Source organism: Bombina bombina, chromosome 8, assembly GCF_027579735.1.
Source record: "Bombina bombina isolate aBomBom1 chromosome 8, aBomBom1.pri, whole genome shotgun sequence".
NCBI lineage: Eukaryota > Metazoa > Chordata > Amphibia > Anura > Bombinatoridae > Bombina > Bombina bombina.
The window spans coordinates 8948585-8969643 of record NC_069506.1 but is presented as its reverse complement, the minus strand read 5'-3'; the positions used below and the strand labels follow the sequence as shown (position 1 = coordinate 8969643).

Genomic DNA, 21059 nt, shown 5'->3' with positions numbered 1-21059 from the left:
GTTCCGACAGCCACGAGCCCAAGAGACACTACACATTAGCAGACAGAATCACATAACAAACATGATTAAAGTCCCCCCTGTTCAATACCCTCCTGAGGAGATATTAACCCTTGATTCCAAAAGATAAAGGAGTCCCACTGAGACCATGCTTCTTTGTTTACATTACACTTCACACATTGGAGTAAAATGAAACGATCTTACCGGAATCCACGCCGTGGAACAGGAACACAGCCTTTCAAGTGTGAGAAATGGTAGCCTTGCTTCTGACATGGACTTGAACAAAGCAGGCAGCGAAACTTGTCAATGCTGATTGCCAAGGAGCTGTTAATATGAGTCGGGATGGTTTCGCAGAAAGACTCTCTTTGCATCTCCGGACTCTAACTTTCATCCATGCTCTCACTTAGAGGCTGACAGGACTACTTAAAACTCCAGTCCCATTTCGAAGAGTACTACCCTCCATAAGAGACTTCTTAATCTTCCAACAATTCTCTGCCAACCTTCTGTGAAGAAAGGCAAAGAATGACAAGGGGATGAGGGAAGTGGGGGAGGTATTTAAGCCTTTGGCTGGGGTGTCTTTGCCTCCTCCTGGTGGTCAGGTTCTGAATTCCCACAAGTAATGAATGAAGCAGTGGACTCAAATCCAATTAGGATGGGGGGAAAAAAAAACACTCGCTTGAGCGCAATTGGATTTAACGTGCGTCAGGATAGTGCAACTTTAGAGCTCTGCACAAAACATAAAAAAGCATAATTTATGTAAGAACTTACCTGATAAAATCATTTCTTTCATATTGGCAAGAGTCCATGAGCTAGTGACGTATGGGATATACAATTCTACCAGGAGGGGCAAAGTTTCCCAAACCTCAAAATTCCTATAAATACACCCCTCACCACACCCATAATTCAGTTTAACGAATAGCCAAGTAGTGGGGTGATTGAATAAGGAGTAAAAAGCATACAAAAAGAGGAACTGGAAATAAAATTGTGCTTTTTATACAAATATCATAACCATCATAAAAAAGGGTGGGCCTCGTGGACTCTAGCCAATATGAAAGAAATTAATTTATCAGGTAAGTTCTTACATAAATGATGTTTTCTTTCATGTAATTGGCAAGAGTCCATGAGCTAGTGACGTATGAGATAGAAATACCCAAGATGTGGGAGACCACAGAAGAGTAACTAGAAAGGGAGGGATAAAATAAAAACATATTTCCGCTGAAAAAAATAAAGCCACAAAAAAAGAAGTCTTTCTTATAAATTTCACATACATTTCAAGAAATAAACAAATCATAAGCAGAAGAATCAAACTGAAACAGCTACCTGAAGGCTGCTTCAGAAGAAGCAAATACATCAAAATGGTAAAATGTAGTAAATGTATGCAAAGAAGACCAAGTTGCTGCTTTGCAAATCTGATCAACCGAAGCTTCATTCTTAAAATCCCAAGAAGTGGTAACTGATCTAGTAGAATGAGCTGTAATTCTCTGAGGCAGAGACTGTCCCGCCTCTAAATAAGCCTTGTGATTTAAAAGCTTTAACCAAGATGCCAAAGAACTGGCAGAGGCTTTCTGACCTTTCCTAGGACCAGAAAAAACAACAAATAGACTAGAAGTCTTCATGAAATCTTTAGTAGCTTCAACATAATATTTCAAAGCTCTTACAACATCTTAAGAATATAGAGATATTTCAAGAGTATTCTTGGGATTAGGACACAAGGAAGGAACAACAATTTCCCTACTAATGTTAGAATTCACAACCTTAGGAAGAAATCAAAAACAAAATCTGCAAAACAGCCTTATCCTGATGGAAAATCAGAAAAGGAAACTTACAAGAGAGAGCAGACAATTCAGAGACTCTTCTAGCTGAAGAGATAGCCAAAAGGAACAACACTTTCCAAGAAAGTAGTTTAATATCCAAAAAATGCATAGGCTCAAAAGGTGGAGCCTGCAAAGCCTTCAAAACCAAATTAAGACTCCAAGGAGGAGAAATTGATTTAACAACAGGCTTGATACGAACCAAAGTCTGAACAAAACAATGAATATCAGGAACTTTAGCAATCTTTCTATGAAATAAAACAGAAAGAGCAGAGATCTGTCCCTTCAAGGTACTTGCAGACAAACCTTTATCCAAACCATCCTGAAGAAACTGTAAAATTCTAGGAATCCTAAAAGAATGCTAAGAGAATTTGAAAAAAAAAACACCATGAAATATAGGTTTTTCCAAATCCGATAATAAATCTTCCTTGAAAAACACTTACGAGCCTGTAGCATAGTATTAATCACTGAGTCAGAGAAACCTCTGACTAAGTACTAAGCGTTCAATTTCCATACCTTCAAATTTATCGATTTGAGATCCTGATGGAAAAACGGCCCTTGAGACAGAAGGTCCTGCCTTAAAGGAAGTGGCCAAGGCTGGTAACTGGACATCCAGACAAGATTTGCATACCAAAACCTGTGAGGCCATGCTGGTGCAATCAGAAACACATGCGATTGGGCCAATATGATCTTGGAGATCACACTTGGAAGAAGAACTAGAGACAGAAAAATATAAGCAGGTTGGTAAAACCAAGGAACTGCTAACGCATCCACCATCTCCGCCTGAGGATCCCTGGACCTGGAAAGTACATGGGAGGCTTCTTGTTTAGATGGAAAAGCCATCAGATCTATTTCGGGGAGACCCCACATTCTGCCCAAGAAAGTATCCAAGATACTTCTTTCATCGCTAAAGGACTGTGAGTCCCCCCTTGATGATAGACATATGCCACAGTTATGATATTGTCTGTCTGAAAACGAATGAATAATTCTCTCTTTAATAGCGGCCAAGCCTGAAGAGCCCTGAAAATAGCACAGAGTTCTAAAATATTGATTGGTAACCTCGCCTCTTGAGGATTCCAAACTCCTTGTGCTGTCAGAGACCCCCAGAAAGCTTCCCAACCTGTGAGACTTGCATCTGTTGAAATCACAGTCCAGGCAGGACGAACAAAAGAGGCCCCTTGAATAATCTGATGATGGACTAACCACCAGGACAGAGAGAGTTTAATGCTGGGATTTAAGTATATCAACTGTGATATCAGAGTATAATCCCCGCACCATTGATTCAGCATGCAAAGCTGCAGAGGTCTCATATGAAAACGAGCAAAGGGGATATCGTCTCCGATGCTGCAGTCATGAGACCTAAAACTTCCATGCACATAGCCACTGAAGGGAATGATCAAGACTGAAGGTTTCGACAGTCAGAAACCAATTTCATTCGTCTCTTGTCTGTTAAAGACAAAGTCATGGACACTGAATCTATCTGGAAACCTAAAAAGTTGACCCTTGTCTGAGGAATCAAGAAACTCTTTGGTAAATTGATCCTCCAACCATGTCTTTGAAGAAACAACACAAGTTGATATGTGTGAGATTCTGCTAAATGAAAAGATTGAGCCAGAACCAAGATATCGTCCAAATAAGGAAACACCGCAATACCATACTCTCTGATTACAGATTGAAGGGCACTGAGAACCTTCAAAAAGATTCTTGGAGCTGTTGCTAGGCCAAATGGAAGAGCAACAAACTGGTAATGATGGTCTAGAAAAGAGAATCTCAGAAACCGATAGTGGTCTGTATGAATTGGAATATGAAGATACGCATCCTGTAAGTCTATTGAGGACATTTAATGACCTTGCTGAACAAAAAGGCAGAATAGTCCTTATAGTCACCATCTTGAAAGTTAGGACTCTTACAAAATGATTAAAAAAACTTCAGATCCAGAACTGGTCTGAAATAATTTTCCTTATTCAGGACAATGAATAGATTTGAATAAAAACCCAGACCCTGTTCCAGAATTGAAACTGGTACAATCACTCCTGAAAGCTCTAGATCTGAAACACATTTTAGAAAACCATGAGCTTTCACAGAATTTGTTGGAACTTGAGAAAGAAAAAAAATCTCACAGAAGGTCTTATTCTGAAATATATTCGATACCCCTTGGAGACAATATTCTGAATCCAATGATTCTGAATGGAAGAAATAATTTCAATCTGCCCCCCACCAGCAGAACTGGATCGAGGGCCGCACCTTCATGCAGTCTTGGGGGCTGGCTTTGGTTTCATGTAAGGCTTGGATTTATACCAACTTCCAATTGGAGCCAGAGTCTTTGGGGGAAGGAATGGTTTTCTGTTCTCTATTCTGACAAAAGGAACGGAACCAATTAGAAACTTTAGATTTGCTTTTAGACTTTTTATCTTGAGGCAAAAAACTCCCTTCTCCCCAGTAATAGTGGAAATAATTGAATCTAACTGAGAACTAAACAAATTATTACCCTGGAATGAAAGAGACAGTAACCTAGATTTAGATACCATGTCAGCATTCCATGATTTGAGCCATAAAGCTCTTCTAGCTAAAATAGTCAAAGACATAGATTTAACATTAATCTTGATGATTTTAAAAATAGCATCACAGATAAAATGATTAGCATGTTGATGCAAACTAACAATGCTATGCAAATCAGGGTCTTTTTCTCATTGTGCTAAGCTATCCAACCAAAAAGTTGATGCAGCCGCAACATCAGCCATAGAAATGGCAGTTCTGAGCATATAGCCAGAATGCAAAACAGAATTTATGCTTACCTGATAAATTACTTTCTCCAACGGTGTGTCCGGTCCACGGCGTCATCCTTACTTGTGGGATATTCTCTTCCCCAACAGGAAATGGCAAAGAGCCCAGCAAAGCTGGTCACATGATCCCTCCTAGGCTCCGCCTACCCCAGTCATTCGACCGACGTACAGGAGGAAATATGCATAGGAGAAACCATATGATACCGTGGTGACTGTAGTTAGAGAAAATAATTCATCATACCTGATTAAAAAAACCAGGGCGGGCCGTGGACCGGACACACCGTTGGAGAAAGTAATTTATCAGGTAAGCATAAATTCTGTTTTCTCCAACATAGGTGTGTCCGGTCCACGGCGTCATCCTTACTTGTGGGAACCAATACCAAAGCTTTAGGACACGGATGAAGGGAGGGAGCAAATCAGGTCACCTAAATGGAAGGCACCACGGCTTGCAAAACCTTTCTCCCAAAAATAGCCTCTGAAGAAGCAAAAGTATCAAATTTGAAAAATTTGGCAAAAGTGTGCAGTGAAGACCAAGTCGCTGCCTTACATATCTGGTCAACAGAAGCCTCGTTCTTGAAGGCCCATGTGGAAGCCACAGCCCTAGTGGAGTGAGCTGTGATTCTTTCAGGAGGCTGCCGTCCGGCAGTCTCATAAGCCAATCGGATAATGCTTTTAAGCCAAAAAGAAAGAGAGGTAGAAGTCTTGTTAGAAATGTGGCCAGTCATACCTCAAGCAGAAAAGTCTGCCAACTGTTTCCCCCAACTGAAGTTACTTCATCTCAACAGTCCTGTGTGGAAACAGCAATCGATTTTAGTAACGTTTGCTAAAATCATCTTCCTCTTACAAACAGAAATCTTCATCTCTTTTCTGTTTCAGAGTAAATAGTACATACCAGCACTATTTTAAAATAACAAACACTTGATTGAAGGATAAAAACTACATTTAAACACCAAAAAACTCTTAACCATCTCCGTGGAGATGTTGCCGGTGCAACGGCAAAGAGAATGACTGGGGTAGGCGGAGCCTAGGAGGGATCATGTGACCAGCTTTGCTGGGCTCTTTGCCATTTCCTGTTGGGGAAGAGAATATCCCACAAGTAAGGATGACGCCGTGGACCGGACACACCTATGTTGGAGAAATAAGCTTTCCTTATATAAGATTCAATCTTCCTATCTAAAGGATCCTTAAAAGAGGTACTATCTTCCATAGGAATAGTAGTACGTTTAGCAAGAGTAGAAATAGCCCCATCAACCTTAGGGACTTTTCCCCAAAACTCTAATTTAGCCACTGGCAAAGGAAACTTTTTAAACATTGAAGGAGGAACAAAAGAAGTACCAGGCTTAGACCATTCCTTAGCAATCACATCAGAAATAGCATCAGGAACAAGAAAAACCTCAGGAGTAGTCACAGGAGGTTTATAAACAGAATTTAAACGTTTACTGGATTTATTATCAAGAGGATCAGACTCCTCAATATCCAATGTTATTAACACTTCTTTTAATAAAGAACAAATATACTCAATCTTAAAAAGATAAGATGATTAATCAGTGTCAATGTCTGAAGTAGGATCTTCTGAGTCAGAGAGATCCTTATCAGAGGATATATCAGTATGTTGCCGGTCATTACAAACTTCATCAGTATTATGAGAAGTTTTAAAAGACCTTTTACGTTTATTTGAAGGCAGTATTGCAGCCATAGCCTTCTGTATCGCATCAGCAATATAATTTTTCATATCAACAGGGATATCATGTACTTTAGATGTTGAAGGAACAACAGATACTGTACTAGCACTAATAGAAACCTTTTCTGCATTCAAAAGCTTATCATGACAACTGTTACATACTACAGCTGGAGATATGATCTCCACTAGTTTACAACAGATACACTTAGCTTTGGTAGAACTGTGTTCAGGCAGCATGGTTCCTACAGCAGATTCTGAGACAGGATCAGATTGAGACATCTTGTAAAATTTAAAAAAAGAAAAATAACATTAAACAGAAATATCTTATTTCCACATATAGCAGTTTTAGGAATGGGAAAAAATGCAAATGCTAAAATTGGCAAAAAAAAGCAAATGGCATAGCCCTCTAAACATAAAGAAGGCAAGGAGCATATAGGAAGTGAGGTAAAACAAAACTACATTTTTTGGCAGCAAGTATGACGCACGACGCAAAAGAAAGTTGAGAAATTTTTTGGCGGAAACAAACATCCGGAAATTACGCAACTCCCATCATAATCACAATTTCATGCCAAACAACCTAGCGTCAACTAAGATGCAGGAAATTACGAACTTGCGTCATGACAGACGCACATTCGCGCCCAAAAGATTTCTAGCGCCAAGAACGCCGCAATAACAGCATTTTGCACCCTTTGCGAGCCTAATTTGCCGGAAAGTTTTCCAAGAAAAAAACAAGTCAAATTGAAAAAAAGAGACTATACCCCAGGAAAAACAAGCTTCCTAAACATGATTCCCATAACGAAACTGCTGGACTGCAAAGGGAAATATACATAGACCTGACTCATGGCAAATATAAGTAAAATACATATATTTAAAACTTTATATTAATACATGAAGCACCAAACCATAGCCGAGAGTGTCTTAAAATAATGAAACCTACTTACTGAGACAGCCATCCACATATAGCAGATAGCCAAACCAGTACTGAAAGCTATCAGCAGAGGTAATGGTATATAAGAGTATATCGTCGATCTGAAAAGGGAGGTAGGAAATGAATCCCTACGACTGATAACAGGGAACCCTTGAAAAGATTTCCCACAAGGAAAACCATAAAATCAAACAGGCGATACTCTCTTCACATCCCTCTGACACACCCTGTACTCTGAAATGAATTGGGCTTAGAATGCTTAGAAACGCTTATCATAGAAGAAATCATAAAAATCAAGCACAAACTTTCTTCACCACTTCCATAGGAGGCAAAGTTTGTAATACTGAATTGTGGTGTGGTGAGGGGGGTATTTATAGGCATTTTGAGGTTTAGGAAACTTTGCCCCTCCTGGTAGGATTGTATATCCCATATGTCACTAGCTCATGGACTCTTGCCAATTACATGAAAGAAAAGAAAATTTATGCTTACCTGATAAATTTATTTCTTTTTTGACACGATGAGTCCACGGATCATCTTAATTACTATTGGGAATACCACTCCTGCCCTGCAGGTGGCGGCAAAGAGCACCACAGCAAAGCTGTTAAATATCACCTCCCTTCCCTCCCAACCCAGTCATTCAACCAAAGTAAAGGAGAGAAAGGAAGTAACAAGGTGCAGAGGTGTCTGAAGTTTATAACCAACAACCTGTCTTTCAAAAAAGGGCGGGCCGTGGACTCGTGTCAAAAAAAATATTTATTAGATAAGCATAAATTTTCTTTTCTTTTTAATGACACTATGAGTCCAAGGATCATCTTAATTACTATTGGGAATCAATACCCAAGCTTGAGTACACAGATGATACGGGAGGGACAAGACAGGGAACCTAAATGGAAGGCACCACTGCTTGAAGAACCTTTCTCCCAAAAGCCGCCTCAGCCGAGGCAAAAAAAGTCAAATTTATAAAATTTTGAAAAAAGTGTGAAAGAGAAGTAGTTATAGCTTTCTGTCCCTTACGTTTTCCTCAGAAAACCACAAAGCAGAAGACTGACAAAAATCCTTAGTCGCCTGCAGGAAAAACCTTAAGGCACGAACCACATCCAAATGGTGTAGAAGCCGTTTCTTCTGAGGGATTAGGGCTATGTAAAAAGGCGTGCAAACAATGTTGCGTAGCTTAGCTCCGCCCATCGTGGACGTATCAAGATAAACCTCCCGGGAGGCTAAAACTTTGTCAAAATAGAGCCGTCGGGAGAATTAACACCCATCATGGCGAATTTAAGAGCCAAACCTCCCGGTCAGCTAGTAATGTGAAATAAAGCCGTTGGGAGTAGGAAATTGCAAAATCATGGCTAGAAAAATAAAAAACAAGGCTAGAAAAATAAAGCCGTTTTAAATATAACACTGCTTATTAAGTAAAGTGTAGCTCAGTGATTCTTAGCTATGATGTCTACGTAACAATCCTAACCTCCCGGTCGGCTGCTAAAGTAAAATAAAGCTGTTGGGAGTTGCTATCATGTCGAAATCACCAAACCTAAACAAGAGAGCCACTTCTCCACTTCCCCAGTGCCTGCAGTAACTGCCCTATGACTTATCACTCCTAGAGATAATGTCATCTTGTGTCCATGTATATCATAAAGTGCCAATTTTTCTGTGTACATACCCCAGAAAATAAAACTTAGCACTTACCTTAGAAATCTGCCCGGCAGTAAGGCAGCTCACCCGGCTTGCGAGGTCCTCTCCCTCACATTGGCCTGTGGAAACAAAAAGTACTGAGTATTTCTCCCTCAGACTCACAAACAGGGCAGCATACAATTTATGGGAGGCGCAGTGACAATTATGTCCCACCAGTTCCCATTGCTCTAAAGCCACTACTGCTCTACTGAAGAGACTACTGGACTACGGCTACACCCTAGGACAAAGCAGCACAATCTTGCACCACTTTAAAAATAATAAACTCTTGATTGAAGAATCTTATCTAACATCTAACTTTACCACTTCCTAGCACTAACATAGGCAAAGGGAATGACTGGGTTGGGAGGGAAGGGAGGTGATATTTAACAGCTTTGCTGTGGTGCTCTTTGTCGCCTCCTGCAGGGCAGGAGTGGTATTTCCAGTAGAAATTAAGATTATCCTTGGACTCATTGTGTCATAAAAAAGAAATACACACAGCAGCACATACGCACACACACACGTGGAGTCCTTTGCAGTCAAGTAGCTGAAAACATGAAAAAACATTTATGCAATATTCATATTTAATAAACTATAATTAACTATCTAATTAATGTAAATAATATGAATATGATATACACACGCCGTGAGTAAGCAGACTTGTCTCTAGAGGTGACCCGCATGTGACACACTGAGTCAGACTTGTCTCTAGACCTGACCTGAATGTGACACACAGTGAGTCAGCAGACTTTTAAGTGACACACTGAGTCAGACTTGTCTCTAGAGGCGTCCTGTATGTAAGTGACATGCTGTGAGTCAGCAGACTTGTCTCTAGAGGTGACCCGCATGTGACACACTGAGTCAGACTTGTCTCTAGAGGCGTCCTGTATGTAAGTGACACGCTGTGAGTCAGCAGACTTGTCTCTAGAGGCGTCCTGTATTTAAGTGACACACTGTGAGTCAGCAGACTTGTCTCTAGAGGCGTCCTGTATTTAAGTGACACACTGGGAGTCAGCAGACTTGTCTCTAGAGGCGTCCTGTATGTAAGGGACACACTGGGAGTCAGCAGACTTGTCTCTAGAGGCGTCCTGTATGTAAGTGACACACTGGGAGTCAGCAGACTTGTCTCTAGAGGCGTCCTGTATGTAAGTGACACACTGGGAGTCAGCAGACTTATCTCTAGAGGCGTCCTGTATTTAAGTGACACACTGGGAGTCAGCAGACTTGTCTCTAGAGGCGTCCTGTATTTAAGTGACACACTGGGAGTCAGCAGACTTGTCTCTAGAGGCGTCCTGTATTTAAGTGACACACTGGGAGTCAGCAGACTTATCTCTAGAGGCGTCCTGTATTTAAGTGACACGCTGTGAGTCAGCAGACTTGTCTCTAGAGGTGTCCTGTATTTAAGTGACACACTGTAAGTCAGCAGACTTGTCTCTAGAGGCGTCCTGTATTTAAGTGACACACTGTAAGTCAGCAGACTTGTCTCTAGAGGCGTCCTGTATGTAAGTGACACACTGTGAGTCAGCAGACTTGTCTCTAGAGGCGTCCTGTATGTAAGTGACACACTGGGAGTCAGCAGACTTGTCTCTAGAGGCGTCCTGTATGTAAGTGACACGCTGTGAGTCAGCAGACTTGTCTCTAGAGGCGTCCTGTATTTAAGTGACACACTGGGAGTCAGCAGACTTATCTCTAGAGGCGTCCTGTATTTAAGTGACACACTGTAAGTCAGCAGACTTGTCTCTAGAGGCGTCCTGTATGTAAGTGACACGCTGTGAGTCAGCAGACTTGTCTCTAGAGGCGTCCTGTATGTAAGTGACACACTGTAAGTCAGCAGACTTGTCTCTAGAGGCGTCCTGTATGTAAGTGACACGCTGTGAGTCAGCAGACTTGTCTCTAGAGGCGTCCTGTATTTAAGTGACACACTGTGAGTCAGCAGACTTGTCTCTAGAGGCGTCCTGTATGTAAGTGACACGCTGTGAGTCAGCAGACTTGTCTCTAGAGGCGTCCTGTATTTAAGTGACACACTGGGAGTCAGCAGACTTGTCTCTAGAGGTGTCCTGTATTTAAGTGACACACTGTAAGTCAGCAGACTTGTCTCTAGAGGCGTCCTGTATGTAAGTGACACACTGTGAGTCAGCAGACTTGTCTCTAGAGGCGTCCTGTATGTAAGTGACACGCTGTGAGTCAGCAGACTTGTCTCTAGAGGCGTCCTGTATGTAAGTGACACACTGTAAGTCAGCAGACTTGTCTCTAGAGGCGTCCTGTATGTAAGTGACACGCTGTGAGTCAGCAGACTTGTCTCTAGAGGCGTCCTGTATTTAAGTGACACACTGGGAGTCAGCAGACTTGTCTCTAGAGGCGTCCTGTATTTAAGTGACACACTGGGAGTCAGCAGACTTGTCTCTAGAGGCGTCCTGTATTTAAGTGACACACTGGGAGTCAGCAGACTTGTCTCTAGAGGCGTCCTGTATTTAAGTGACACACTGGGAGTCAGCAGACTTGTCTCTAGAGGCGTCCTGTATTTAAGTGACACACTGTGAGTCAGCAGACTTGTCTCTAGAGGCGTCCTGTATTTAAGTGACACACTGGGAGTCAGCAGACTTGTCTCTAGAGGCGTCCTGTATTTAAGTGACACACTGGGAGTCAGCAGACTTGTCTCTAGAGGCGTCCTGTATTTAAGTGACACACTGGGAGTCAGCAGACTTGTCTCTAGAGGCGTCCTGTATTTAAGTGACACACTGGGAGTCAGCAGACTTGTCTCTAGAGGCGTCCTGTATTTAAGTGACACACTGGGAGTCAGCAGACTTGTCTCTAGAGGCGTCCTGTATTTAAGTGACACACTGTAAGTCAGCAGACTTGTCTCTTGCATGCAAGACATTGTGATTGAATCTTCCTAACTCATTAGTAAAGCCATGTTGAGGCTTTATTACCATTGCTTGATCTTTTGGATCATTTTTATGATCTTGCCAGCTGGAAGAACTACATATACCAGGGGGAATCACCATAGGTCGTCTTGTAAACTCTTGTACAAGTAAAGAAGTCTCATTGCAGTCTTTTGTCTAGAAGCCATTAGTTACACCAGAGCTTAGTTATGAGTTTCATTTGTAAAGGTAGCTCAGTGCCCTGGAAGAATCATCACTTTTCTTATTTCTTTGCAAAAAGGTTTTTTGATTTCCAAGTGATTAAATTAACTCAGAAGGTCTAAATCCTGAGCTCACATCTAAGTTAGCCCCTAACGCACCAAATAAAGGAGGCGTTGTCTCTAATGTGCAAAACAATAAGTACTCTTTCTTGTAATGTATAAAAGTTAAACCTGAATTTTCTAGAGCAATAGGGGAGTTACAAAGACTGAGGGCCCCAAAACTCCTGACTTATCAAATGTACAGTAGTGTAACATTTCTGAGGTTTCATTTCCCCGGCTCATTTTCTGCATAGAAATTATACATGTAAAATCACACGTTCACTTGCTCACCATCTAGATCTTGTCCTAGGTAGGAGCACCAGCGACTTCTCATTTCTTCTATGGCGGCCAGGTCTTCCTGGGAAGTACTGTTATTGAAGATAAGCTGCATGCAGGGAATTATTAAGTCATTCATGATGCCGACGCCTTCAGTCACGTGCTCTTCCTGACCGCTCTCAAACAAAATGGCCGCCGTATCATTTAAGTCCTGTGGAAGGTAAACAGCTGAGTTAGTGCTCAACCGTAGCAGATTTACATGTGCAGCAAACATAGCAGATGTAGTTCAGACTCTGCTGATATATTAATAATCTATTTAAAGAATGTAGCAAAATTGTTTACTGTCCCTTTAAAAAGGGACACAAGGAATGAAAGGGCCACTATAGGTAAAAAAAAAAAAAGTACATTTTTTAATTCGTTACCGCATGTAATATTATTACTATTGACCCTCCAAGTCTGTGTGTTTAATTTCTTTGCAGGAATTACAGTACCGATCAGAAGCCGCAGAGAACAGATGATGCTGAGCAGAAACGGACGCTAACCCAGTCAGCAGCGCTAGATGCACAACACTCTGTGAGGGGTTTAACACTTAGTTGCACGGTCGCTAGTGATAAATGCTTTAAAGGGACACTCTAGGCCAAAATAAACTTTCATAATTCAGATAGAGCATGTAATTGTAAACAACTTTCCAATTTACTTTTATCACCAATTTTGCTTTGTTCTCTTGGTATTCTTAGTTGAAAGCTTAACCTAGGAGGTTCATATGCTAATTTCTTAGACCTTGAAGGCCACCTCTTTTCAGAATGCATTTTAACAGTTTTTCACCACTAGAGGGTGTTAGTTCATGTGTTTCATATAGATAACACTGTGCTTGTGCAGTTATCTGGGAGCAGGCACTGATTGGCTAGACTGCAAGTCTGTCAAAAGAACTGAAATAAAGGGGCAGTTTGCAGAGGCTTAGATACAAGTTAATCACAGAGGTACAAATAGTATTAATATAACTGTGTTGGTTATGCAAAACTGGGGAATGGGTAATAAAGGGATTATCTATCTTTTAAAACAATAAAATTCTATGGTAGACTGTCCCTTTAACAAATAGAAGCAAGTCTTTTATTCCCACTATAATGGGCCATAAACACACAGTAATAGAGAGCAATTGTTACTGATAAAAGGGGACACACAATATACAATGCTTAAAAGAACAATGCAGTAACATTAAACTGAAATAAATTCTGTCATGTATATGAAACAGCAACAGTAAACCTCCTATACTCTTTTGTACATGTAATATAGTTAATTTAACATTGATTTAAATGATATTAAAACAAACTGGCAGAGAACGCATGCTGCATACAAGGGGTTAACGGCTCCCAGCTATACTTTCTAACAGAAAATGTTCAGCAGGTAGAGAGACTATCTGTACGTCTTTCTTCTGTGCCGCATCAGTTTAGACAAAACACTTCAGTGTCTCCAATACTAACAATATGTCTCTAAAGCACAACGTAGATAAAGAGCGAAAATAGAACACAATATAAAATAGCTAGGACAGGCGAGCACTGCAGTTACCAGAATATTTGAATACTGAGCTACTGATTGCCCCATAACCATAAAATCACTTCTTATTGATGCCGATTGTCAAAATGCTGCACATAAAATGCAGAGAAGCTGCACATTTGTAAGCACATGAATCAAATGGCTGCAGGGTTAATGTTATCGCTAGCAATGTGGCACAATTCTGTATAGTCCTTGGCTGCCAGAAGAGGCTGTAACCACAATATAACCTTGTGATACTCGCAGGACGGTTTCATTGTGACACGCTAAACGGTTGTATCTGCGGCACTTTAGTAGGATAATATGCTAACTGCGCCTGCCGATTGTCACCGCTGCTATAGATGTATATGACCTCACTAATGTGAGGCGGGTGAGATCACTCATGTAAACTTACAGCAGAGTAGGAGCAGTTTTTGTATTGAGCCCTTACGGAGTTCACCAGTAATCAAACACTACACTATTATTTCGTTTTATCTAATCTGTTTACGATACAGGATCCTGGGCCGCCCCTAAACATCAGGGGAATGTCACAGATGCTGGGGTTCTTCTTATTAGCACCTGAGGGGTTAAAAGTAGCATAAGCTTAGAAAAACAATGAATAAATATTGCAATACAGCTCTTTACTACATGTAATTAGACCCTTCATATTTCAATCCCTACCTGTCCCTGTAAATAAAGTTTTAAATACAATGCCAACAATGTGCAGCTCTATATGATACATGAAGAGGCTACATAAGCTCAGAGTGATTATTATACTTGTGCTAACTGCATTTAATCAATTTGTTTCATTTACATTGTATCACATAAAACTGTGAAGACAAAACTCAGCTTCACAGGACGGACTAATTACTCAGACATATAGAATTCAGCGATGCGATGACCGCGCTGCAGACTGCGCATACGCACCTTAAGACACTTCCTTCTATAGAGCTTAATTATAGACTCTTCCACGCCACGGTTCGCCCCTACACTAAGGAGCTCACTGTTACTTTGATAGGCATAGACCAAGTATGTGAGAGCTTCTTGATATCTAAACAAAGGGTATAAAAAAAAATTAGGAACAGTAGCTCAGAAATATTAAACACGTTACCATTATTAATAGCAGTTTATTTAAAGGTATGTTTTGATAAAACCATGCACAAATGACATGCACTAACATTTTAAGTATGTAGCGCTGCGGAATCTGTTGGCGCTCTACAAATAACCAATAGTATTGTTTGCATTGGTATGTTCCTTTAAGTGAAGCTGACATATCTATGGATAATTCCCCCAGAAGTTCTGTACAACTTTATGAGGCAAAACATCAAAGTACAAAACCACAAAGAGGACAAAATAGCTCAGGAATTAGCAACTAATGGGGGTCTCAAAGCCAAAAGAGAGGAAGATCTGTTACAAGTAACTAGATAAGTGGGACGCAGCAGCTTCAGCTGTTATATACATCAACACTGTACAATGAATGCTGCGAAAGGTGGCTTTATCCTTAGAGCTGATTGAGGAGAACACATTATTTACATGCAGCTTATTCTAATGATCATATTGTCATTAAACTGGGTGTCACCTACTTTCCATGCTGATACAGCTCCAGCCCAGTTAACAGATATATTGAAACCTTACGAAACAAGCTGTAGTCTTCGTGCCATTTCTGCAGAAATAAATGTTTCAGGAAATTAAATTCAGCAGAACTACATTTAAACAGACAAAATAGTTAAAAACAAAATAAAACTACTTGAGTTGTAACCTGTTATGTTGGAGACAAATTATTTATTGTGTTCTTTTTCACAGGAAATTAGCTTCTTTACTCATCATACCATAACCTCAAATACAACAAAGCACCAGGCTTGACAAATCGGTATCAAACAAAGAGCTATACAGTTTGTACTCAGCTGGGTTTCCTTGCATCTGAATCCAATACTGTAAAACTATAGGCATCACTAGGGATTCATCAACAGGACACATTTATAAAGTAAAGAAATGAATCAAAACGGAAAAGAACTCTCAGTAATGTGGGTTTTAAAGGGCCACTAAACCCAACATTTTTCTTTAATGATTCAGATAGAGAATACAATTTTAAACAACATTCCAATTTACTTCTATTATCTAATTTGCTGCAATCTTTAGATATCCTTTGTTAAAGAAATAGCAATGCACATTGGTGAGCCAATCACATGAGGCTTCTATGTGCAGCCACCAATCAGAAGCTACTGAGCCTATCTAGATATGCTTTTCAGGAAAGAATATCATGAGAATGAAGCAAATTAGATAAATAAAAGTAAATTGGAAAGTTGTTTAAAATGGTATTCTCTATCTGAATCATGAAAGACAAAATATAGGTTTAATGTCCCTTTAAAGGGACATGAAACCCACATTTTTTCTTTCATGATTTAGAAAGAGAATGTAATTTTAAACATCTTTCTAATTTACTTCTATTATCTAATTTGTTTTATTCTCTTGATAATCTTTGCTGAAAAGCATATCTAGATAGGCTCAGTAGCTGCTGATTGGTTGCTGCACATAGAAGCCTCATGTGATTGGCTCACCCATGTGCATTGCTTTTTCTTCAAATAAGGATATCTAAAAAATGAAGCAAAATAAATAATATAAGTAAATTGTAATGTTGTTTAAATTTGTATGTTCTATCTGAATCATGAAAGAAAGATTTTGGGTTTAGTGGCCCTTTAAGGCTGGGAAAGCAGGGTTTGAATTATAACCATTAAAACTCTCACATTCTGAAAGTACAACTAATGTATTTAGTATATTTCAACATTTATATTCATATTGTACTTGTGGTGCTTTAAACTCAACAAGGAACCTGTTCAGATTTTCTGAAGTTTAAACACCAAGAGTCACCTTGTATTCTTTCATATCCATGTCATCCGGCCCAATCTCCTTGAGTTTTGCTTGTGCCACCTTCATAATACTGATAGATCTGCGTCAGCAAAAGAAGATATATCAATAAAAAGAACTCGTATTACAGGAGGACACACGTGTATAAAACCACATCAGCGTTCACTGGTGTTTGTATTTTAGGCACATTTCCAGATATAGTAAGAGAAAAGATGGCTACCTGGTATAATCGCTTACTGAAATTAAAGGGATATATAGTGCTGTAATATGTATAGCATGTTATTGGACTATTGCTTGTTTAAAGGGATACTGGACCCAAATGTTTTCTTCCCTGATTCAGATAGAGCAGCTATTTTAAGCAAGTTTATAATTTACTCCTATTATAATTTTTTCTTCGTTCTCTTGGTATCTTTATTTGAAAAAGCAGGAATGTAAGCTTAGAAGCCGGCCCATCTTTGGTTCATCACCCTGGGTAGCACTTGATTATTGGTTTCTACATTTTAGCTGCCGCTTATCTAAGTGCTTTTTGACAGGTTTTTATTACATCTGAAGAGCGCTAGTTCATGTGTGGCATATAGATAGCATTGTGCTCACTCCCATGGAGTTATTTATGAGTTAGCACTGATGGGCTAAGTCTGTCAAAAAAAAATAAGGATGCAGTTTGCAGAGGTTTAGATACAAGGTAATTACAGAGGTAAAAAGTGTATTAATATAACCGTATAGGTTATGCAAAGCTGGGGAATGGGTAATAAAATGTATGCTTACCTGATAAATTTCTTTCCGGATACATTGAGTTTCACAGAATCATCAATTACTGCTGTGAATATCACTCCTGGCCAGCAGGAGGAGGCAAAGAGCACCACAGCAAAGCTACCAAGCATCACTTCCCTTCCCACAATCCCCAGTCATTCGACCGAAGGAAAATGGAGAAAAAGAAAATAACACAAGGTGTAGAGGTGCCTGAGGTTAAAATGAAAAATAACGGTTTTAAAATAAAGAGCGGGCCATGGACTCACCATATCCGGAAATAAATACATTTATCATCAGGCAAGCATAAATTTTGTTTTCCTTCCTAAGAAACGGTGAGTTCACGGAGTCATCAATTACTGTTGGGAGCCAATATCCAAGCTAGAGGACACAGATTATTAGGGAGGGACAAGAGGCAAAAGTATTAACATTAAAACCAAGTTGCAGCCTTGCAAACCCGTTCCACAGAAAAGTAAATTTCAAAAACCCAAGAAAAGGAGACAGCCCTTGCGGTAATACACCCAGGAGGCTGCTGTCAGTCTCATAAGCCAACCGAATTATACTTCTCAACAAAGAGAAAAAGAAATAGCAGAAGCTTTCTGACCTTTACGTTTCCAGAGAAACAAACAAACAGGGCAGAAGACTGGACGAAAATCCTTAGTCGCCTGCAGATAGAATTCAATAACACGCACAACATTCAAGATGTGCACCAAACATCCCTCCAATAACATTCACACCATTAAAGATATTAACGCCATATCTTGTGGTAAAACTCTATAGGAACAGACTTGTGAGCCTGAATCATGGTCTCAAAGACCAACACAGAAAAACCACGCTTAGACAGAACTAAGCGAACCATCTCCAAGCAGTCAGCTTCAGAGAAAACGAGACTTGGATGAAGGAAGAGGCCTTGAATTAGAAGGTCCTCCCTCAGAGGCAGCCGCCAAGGTGGGAGAGACGACATTTCCACTAGGTCTGCACACCAGATCCTGCGAGGCCACACAGGGACAAATACAATCCCAACATTCTCTCCTGTTTGAGACTTTTGTGGAAGGAGAACAAACGGAGGTAAACAGGCATACAAGACTGAATCTAAGGACGACTGAGGCCCAGCCATCAGAGCATTGTAAATCGCTCTCAACTCCAAGATGCTAAAGAGGAGAGCAGACACTTCCGTGTCCATAGATCCTGCACCTTAACCCAGACTGCTTCCCAGCCCAGGAGGTAGGCGACCATGGTCACATCACCCAGGAATGTCACCAGAAGCACGCGCCCTGAGACAGATACTCCTGAAAGAGCCACTACGGGAGAGAGTCTATCAACTGATCTAGATCTATCCTCTGAGACAGATCCGAAGTTCTCCATATTATTGAAAATAGTCCATGTAAACCAACAGACCAATTCCCTCCACACATAGAATCACTGAATAGTGAAGGTAAAATCAACTGTAGCTATCCAAACTCCCAACCTCCTGGGTTGCAAGATAACCAAGTTATCTACCGGGCCACTATAGCTTGCTGTCGGCCAGACAGAAGACTGCTGAAAGAGGAAAAGGAATAAATCCTCAATTAGCTGACCTTTGTTAAACATCTTCTCCTAGATAGAGACTCTATTAAGGTCCCAGCTTACCGCACCTGGAGTTTCCAGTCGGACTTCAAATGGACATCCAGCGCCTAGCTGGACTCGAACCATCAATCTCTGAGTTGCAAAGTCACAGATAACCATCAGGCTACATCGGCCTGCTCTCCATGCAGGTACTGACCAGGCCTGGCCGTACTTAACTTCCCAGATCAGACGGATCAGGAGCAATCAGGATATTGTGGTAGTAGACACAAGTAAATCACCCTTGAAGATAGGACAAGGGAACTCTATACCAGATTTATTTCCCTTCCATGGGAATATAGGATTGTACCAGATCTCCTAAAAGAGAGTTTGCTCGAAGGAAGTAAGACACCTGAACCAAATATTGTCCAGAAAAAAACCCTCATGCCTAAGGACAGGTCCTCTTGAATCAAAGGAGAAAGAATACTACTTTGAAGGTCAAAACCCGAGTTACATAGGGTAAATACCAGACCCTGTTCCAAAACTGGAACTAGAACTGTCACTCCCAGAGAGGAAGGTCCTGGACCAAAACCAGGGAATGCTACTCATCATACCAAGGTTGCAGATACTCTAACTAGCAGCACTGAAGTGCATAGATAATAATTCTCAATTTTTCCCCCAGAGAAAACTGCCCCTGGGAGGATAACTTAGATTGGACTCAAAAGGCAAGACTGACCCTGCAGAAAGAGGAAAGTCTTCCTTTAGTCCTATTTTCCTGACGAGTGGTAGAAAAAAAACCTTTTTTTACCGAAAGTCAGAGGATAAGTCTGCTAGACTAAGTTCAAACAAGGTCCAATCCTTAAAAGGTGATGCCAGAAACGTGGATTTGGAGGAAACTTAAAAAACTGAACCTGCAACAGCAGCACTCTAAAGCCTAGACTGTACCATTAAGTCACAGGTAGGCTTCTCAACTGACCCAGACTTCAGCCACAATGCACAGCGGCTAGTACAGCAAGTCTAAAAGACAAGGCATTGCTCTAAATGACCACTTAAACCTCCAGCTTCTTATCCATGGATCTGTCAAGGAGCAGTCACCGTCCATAAGGATTGAAGATCTCAGAGCCATAGTAGAAAACACTCCCTTCTACTTAGGGTACCATGCAATTTAGTGGAGTCAGCGACAGGAAAATCCTTTAAAGGACTGAAAACAATTCCTATTCCTGTGAAAATAGCCAAGGCACATTAGAAACACTTCCTCATAGGAAGGAACATAATAGAAAAGGAAAAGGTCACAAAACTTTCAAAAGGTTGACAACGACAGGGGTATCGATGTCGTCCAAGTAGACAAAAAAACTCCTTTAACAGTACACGAGGTGTGCAAGCATCCATCTGAAGAGGACCACTTTAGCAACAGATGAAGGAATTATACTGTCCGATCTGAGAATTTACCCCCAGAAGGAACCAGCAAATTCTCCTCACCAGACTTAGGAGAGAGAGCAACCTGTGTAGCCAAATGAGGAGCAGCAACCTTACTATCTGGATCTCTACTCGCATTTTCCTAATTCCTAGGAACAGACCCTGTCCCAAGAAACAAAAGCCCCAAAAGTTAATCCATTTAACAATTTGACTTCCTTACCACTAACTACAGTGGTATTCACAAATTACACCTTAACTTGAGGAATAGAAAATATTTGTCATTTTATTTACATATTTTCTTGTATTTAAGTAACATCTTTTATCCAGAAATGTTTCCACAATTAACACTACTTATTTACATATTTTCTTATCAGAGCGATCTCTCCATAAAGAACTGCACCTCAGAGCCAGACAAAACGAGAACTGCGCTACGTTCTCATGTCGGCAAACGAGGCGGAGTTACGGACACCAACTCATTATTTACTCCTCCAAAATGGCGCCGCTGCGCTTCAGTGAGAATGAGGCGGAGCCATGGAAAAAGGCATGGGAATGATAAACGTAGTCAAGGCAATTTTACCCCCAAGTGCCTACAGGACAATAAAATAAACCCAGGACACCGCTCCGCTTTTCTATCAAGAAG

The 21059-nt window shown here is 40.6% G+C and overlaps 1 protein-coding gene across 4 annotated transcripts in view; it reads right to left on the bottom strand.

The window, feature by feature from the left end:
* Window positions 1-21059, bottom strand: part of USP28 (ubiquitin specific peptidase 28) — a 229213-nt gene that overhangs the window by 12823 nt on the left and 195331 nt on the right. For 3 of the 4 annotated variants that reach the window (XM_053690114.1, XM_053690115.1, XM_053690116.1), the window contains 4 exons: window positions 16718-16796; window positions 15433-15512; window positions 14777-14900; window positions 12335-12530 (listed from right to left, as the gene is read on the bottom strand). In XM_053690114.1, coding sequence (XP_053546089.1) covers window positions 12335-12530; window positions 14777-14900; window positions 15433-15512; window positions 16718-16796 — 479 coding nt within the window. Of the gene's footprint in view, window positions 1-12334; window positions 12531-12604; window positions 14429-14776; window positions 14901-15432; window positions 15513-16717; window positions 16797-21059 lie in introns of those variants that run through there. The other variant, XM_053690117.1, reaches the window with a different exon arrangement.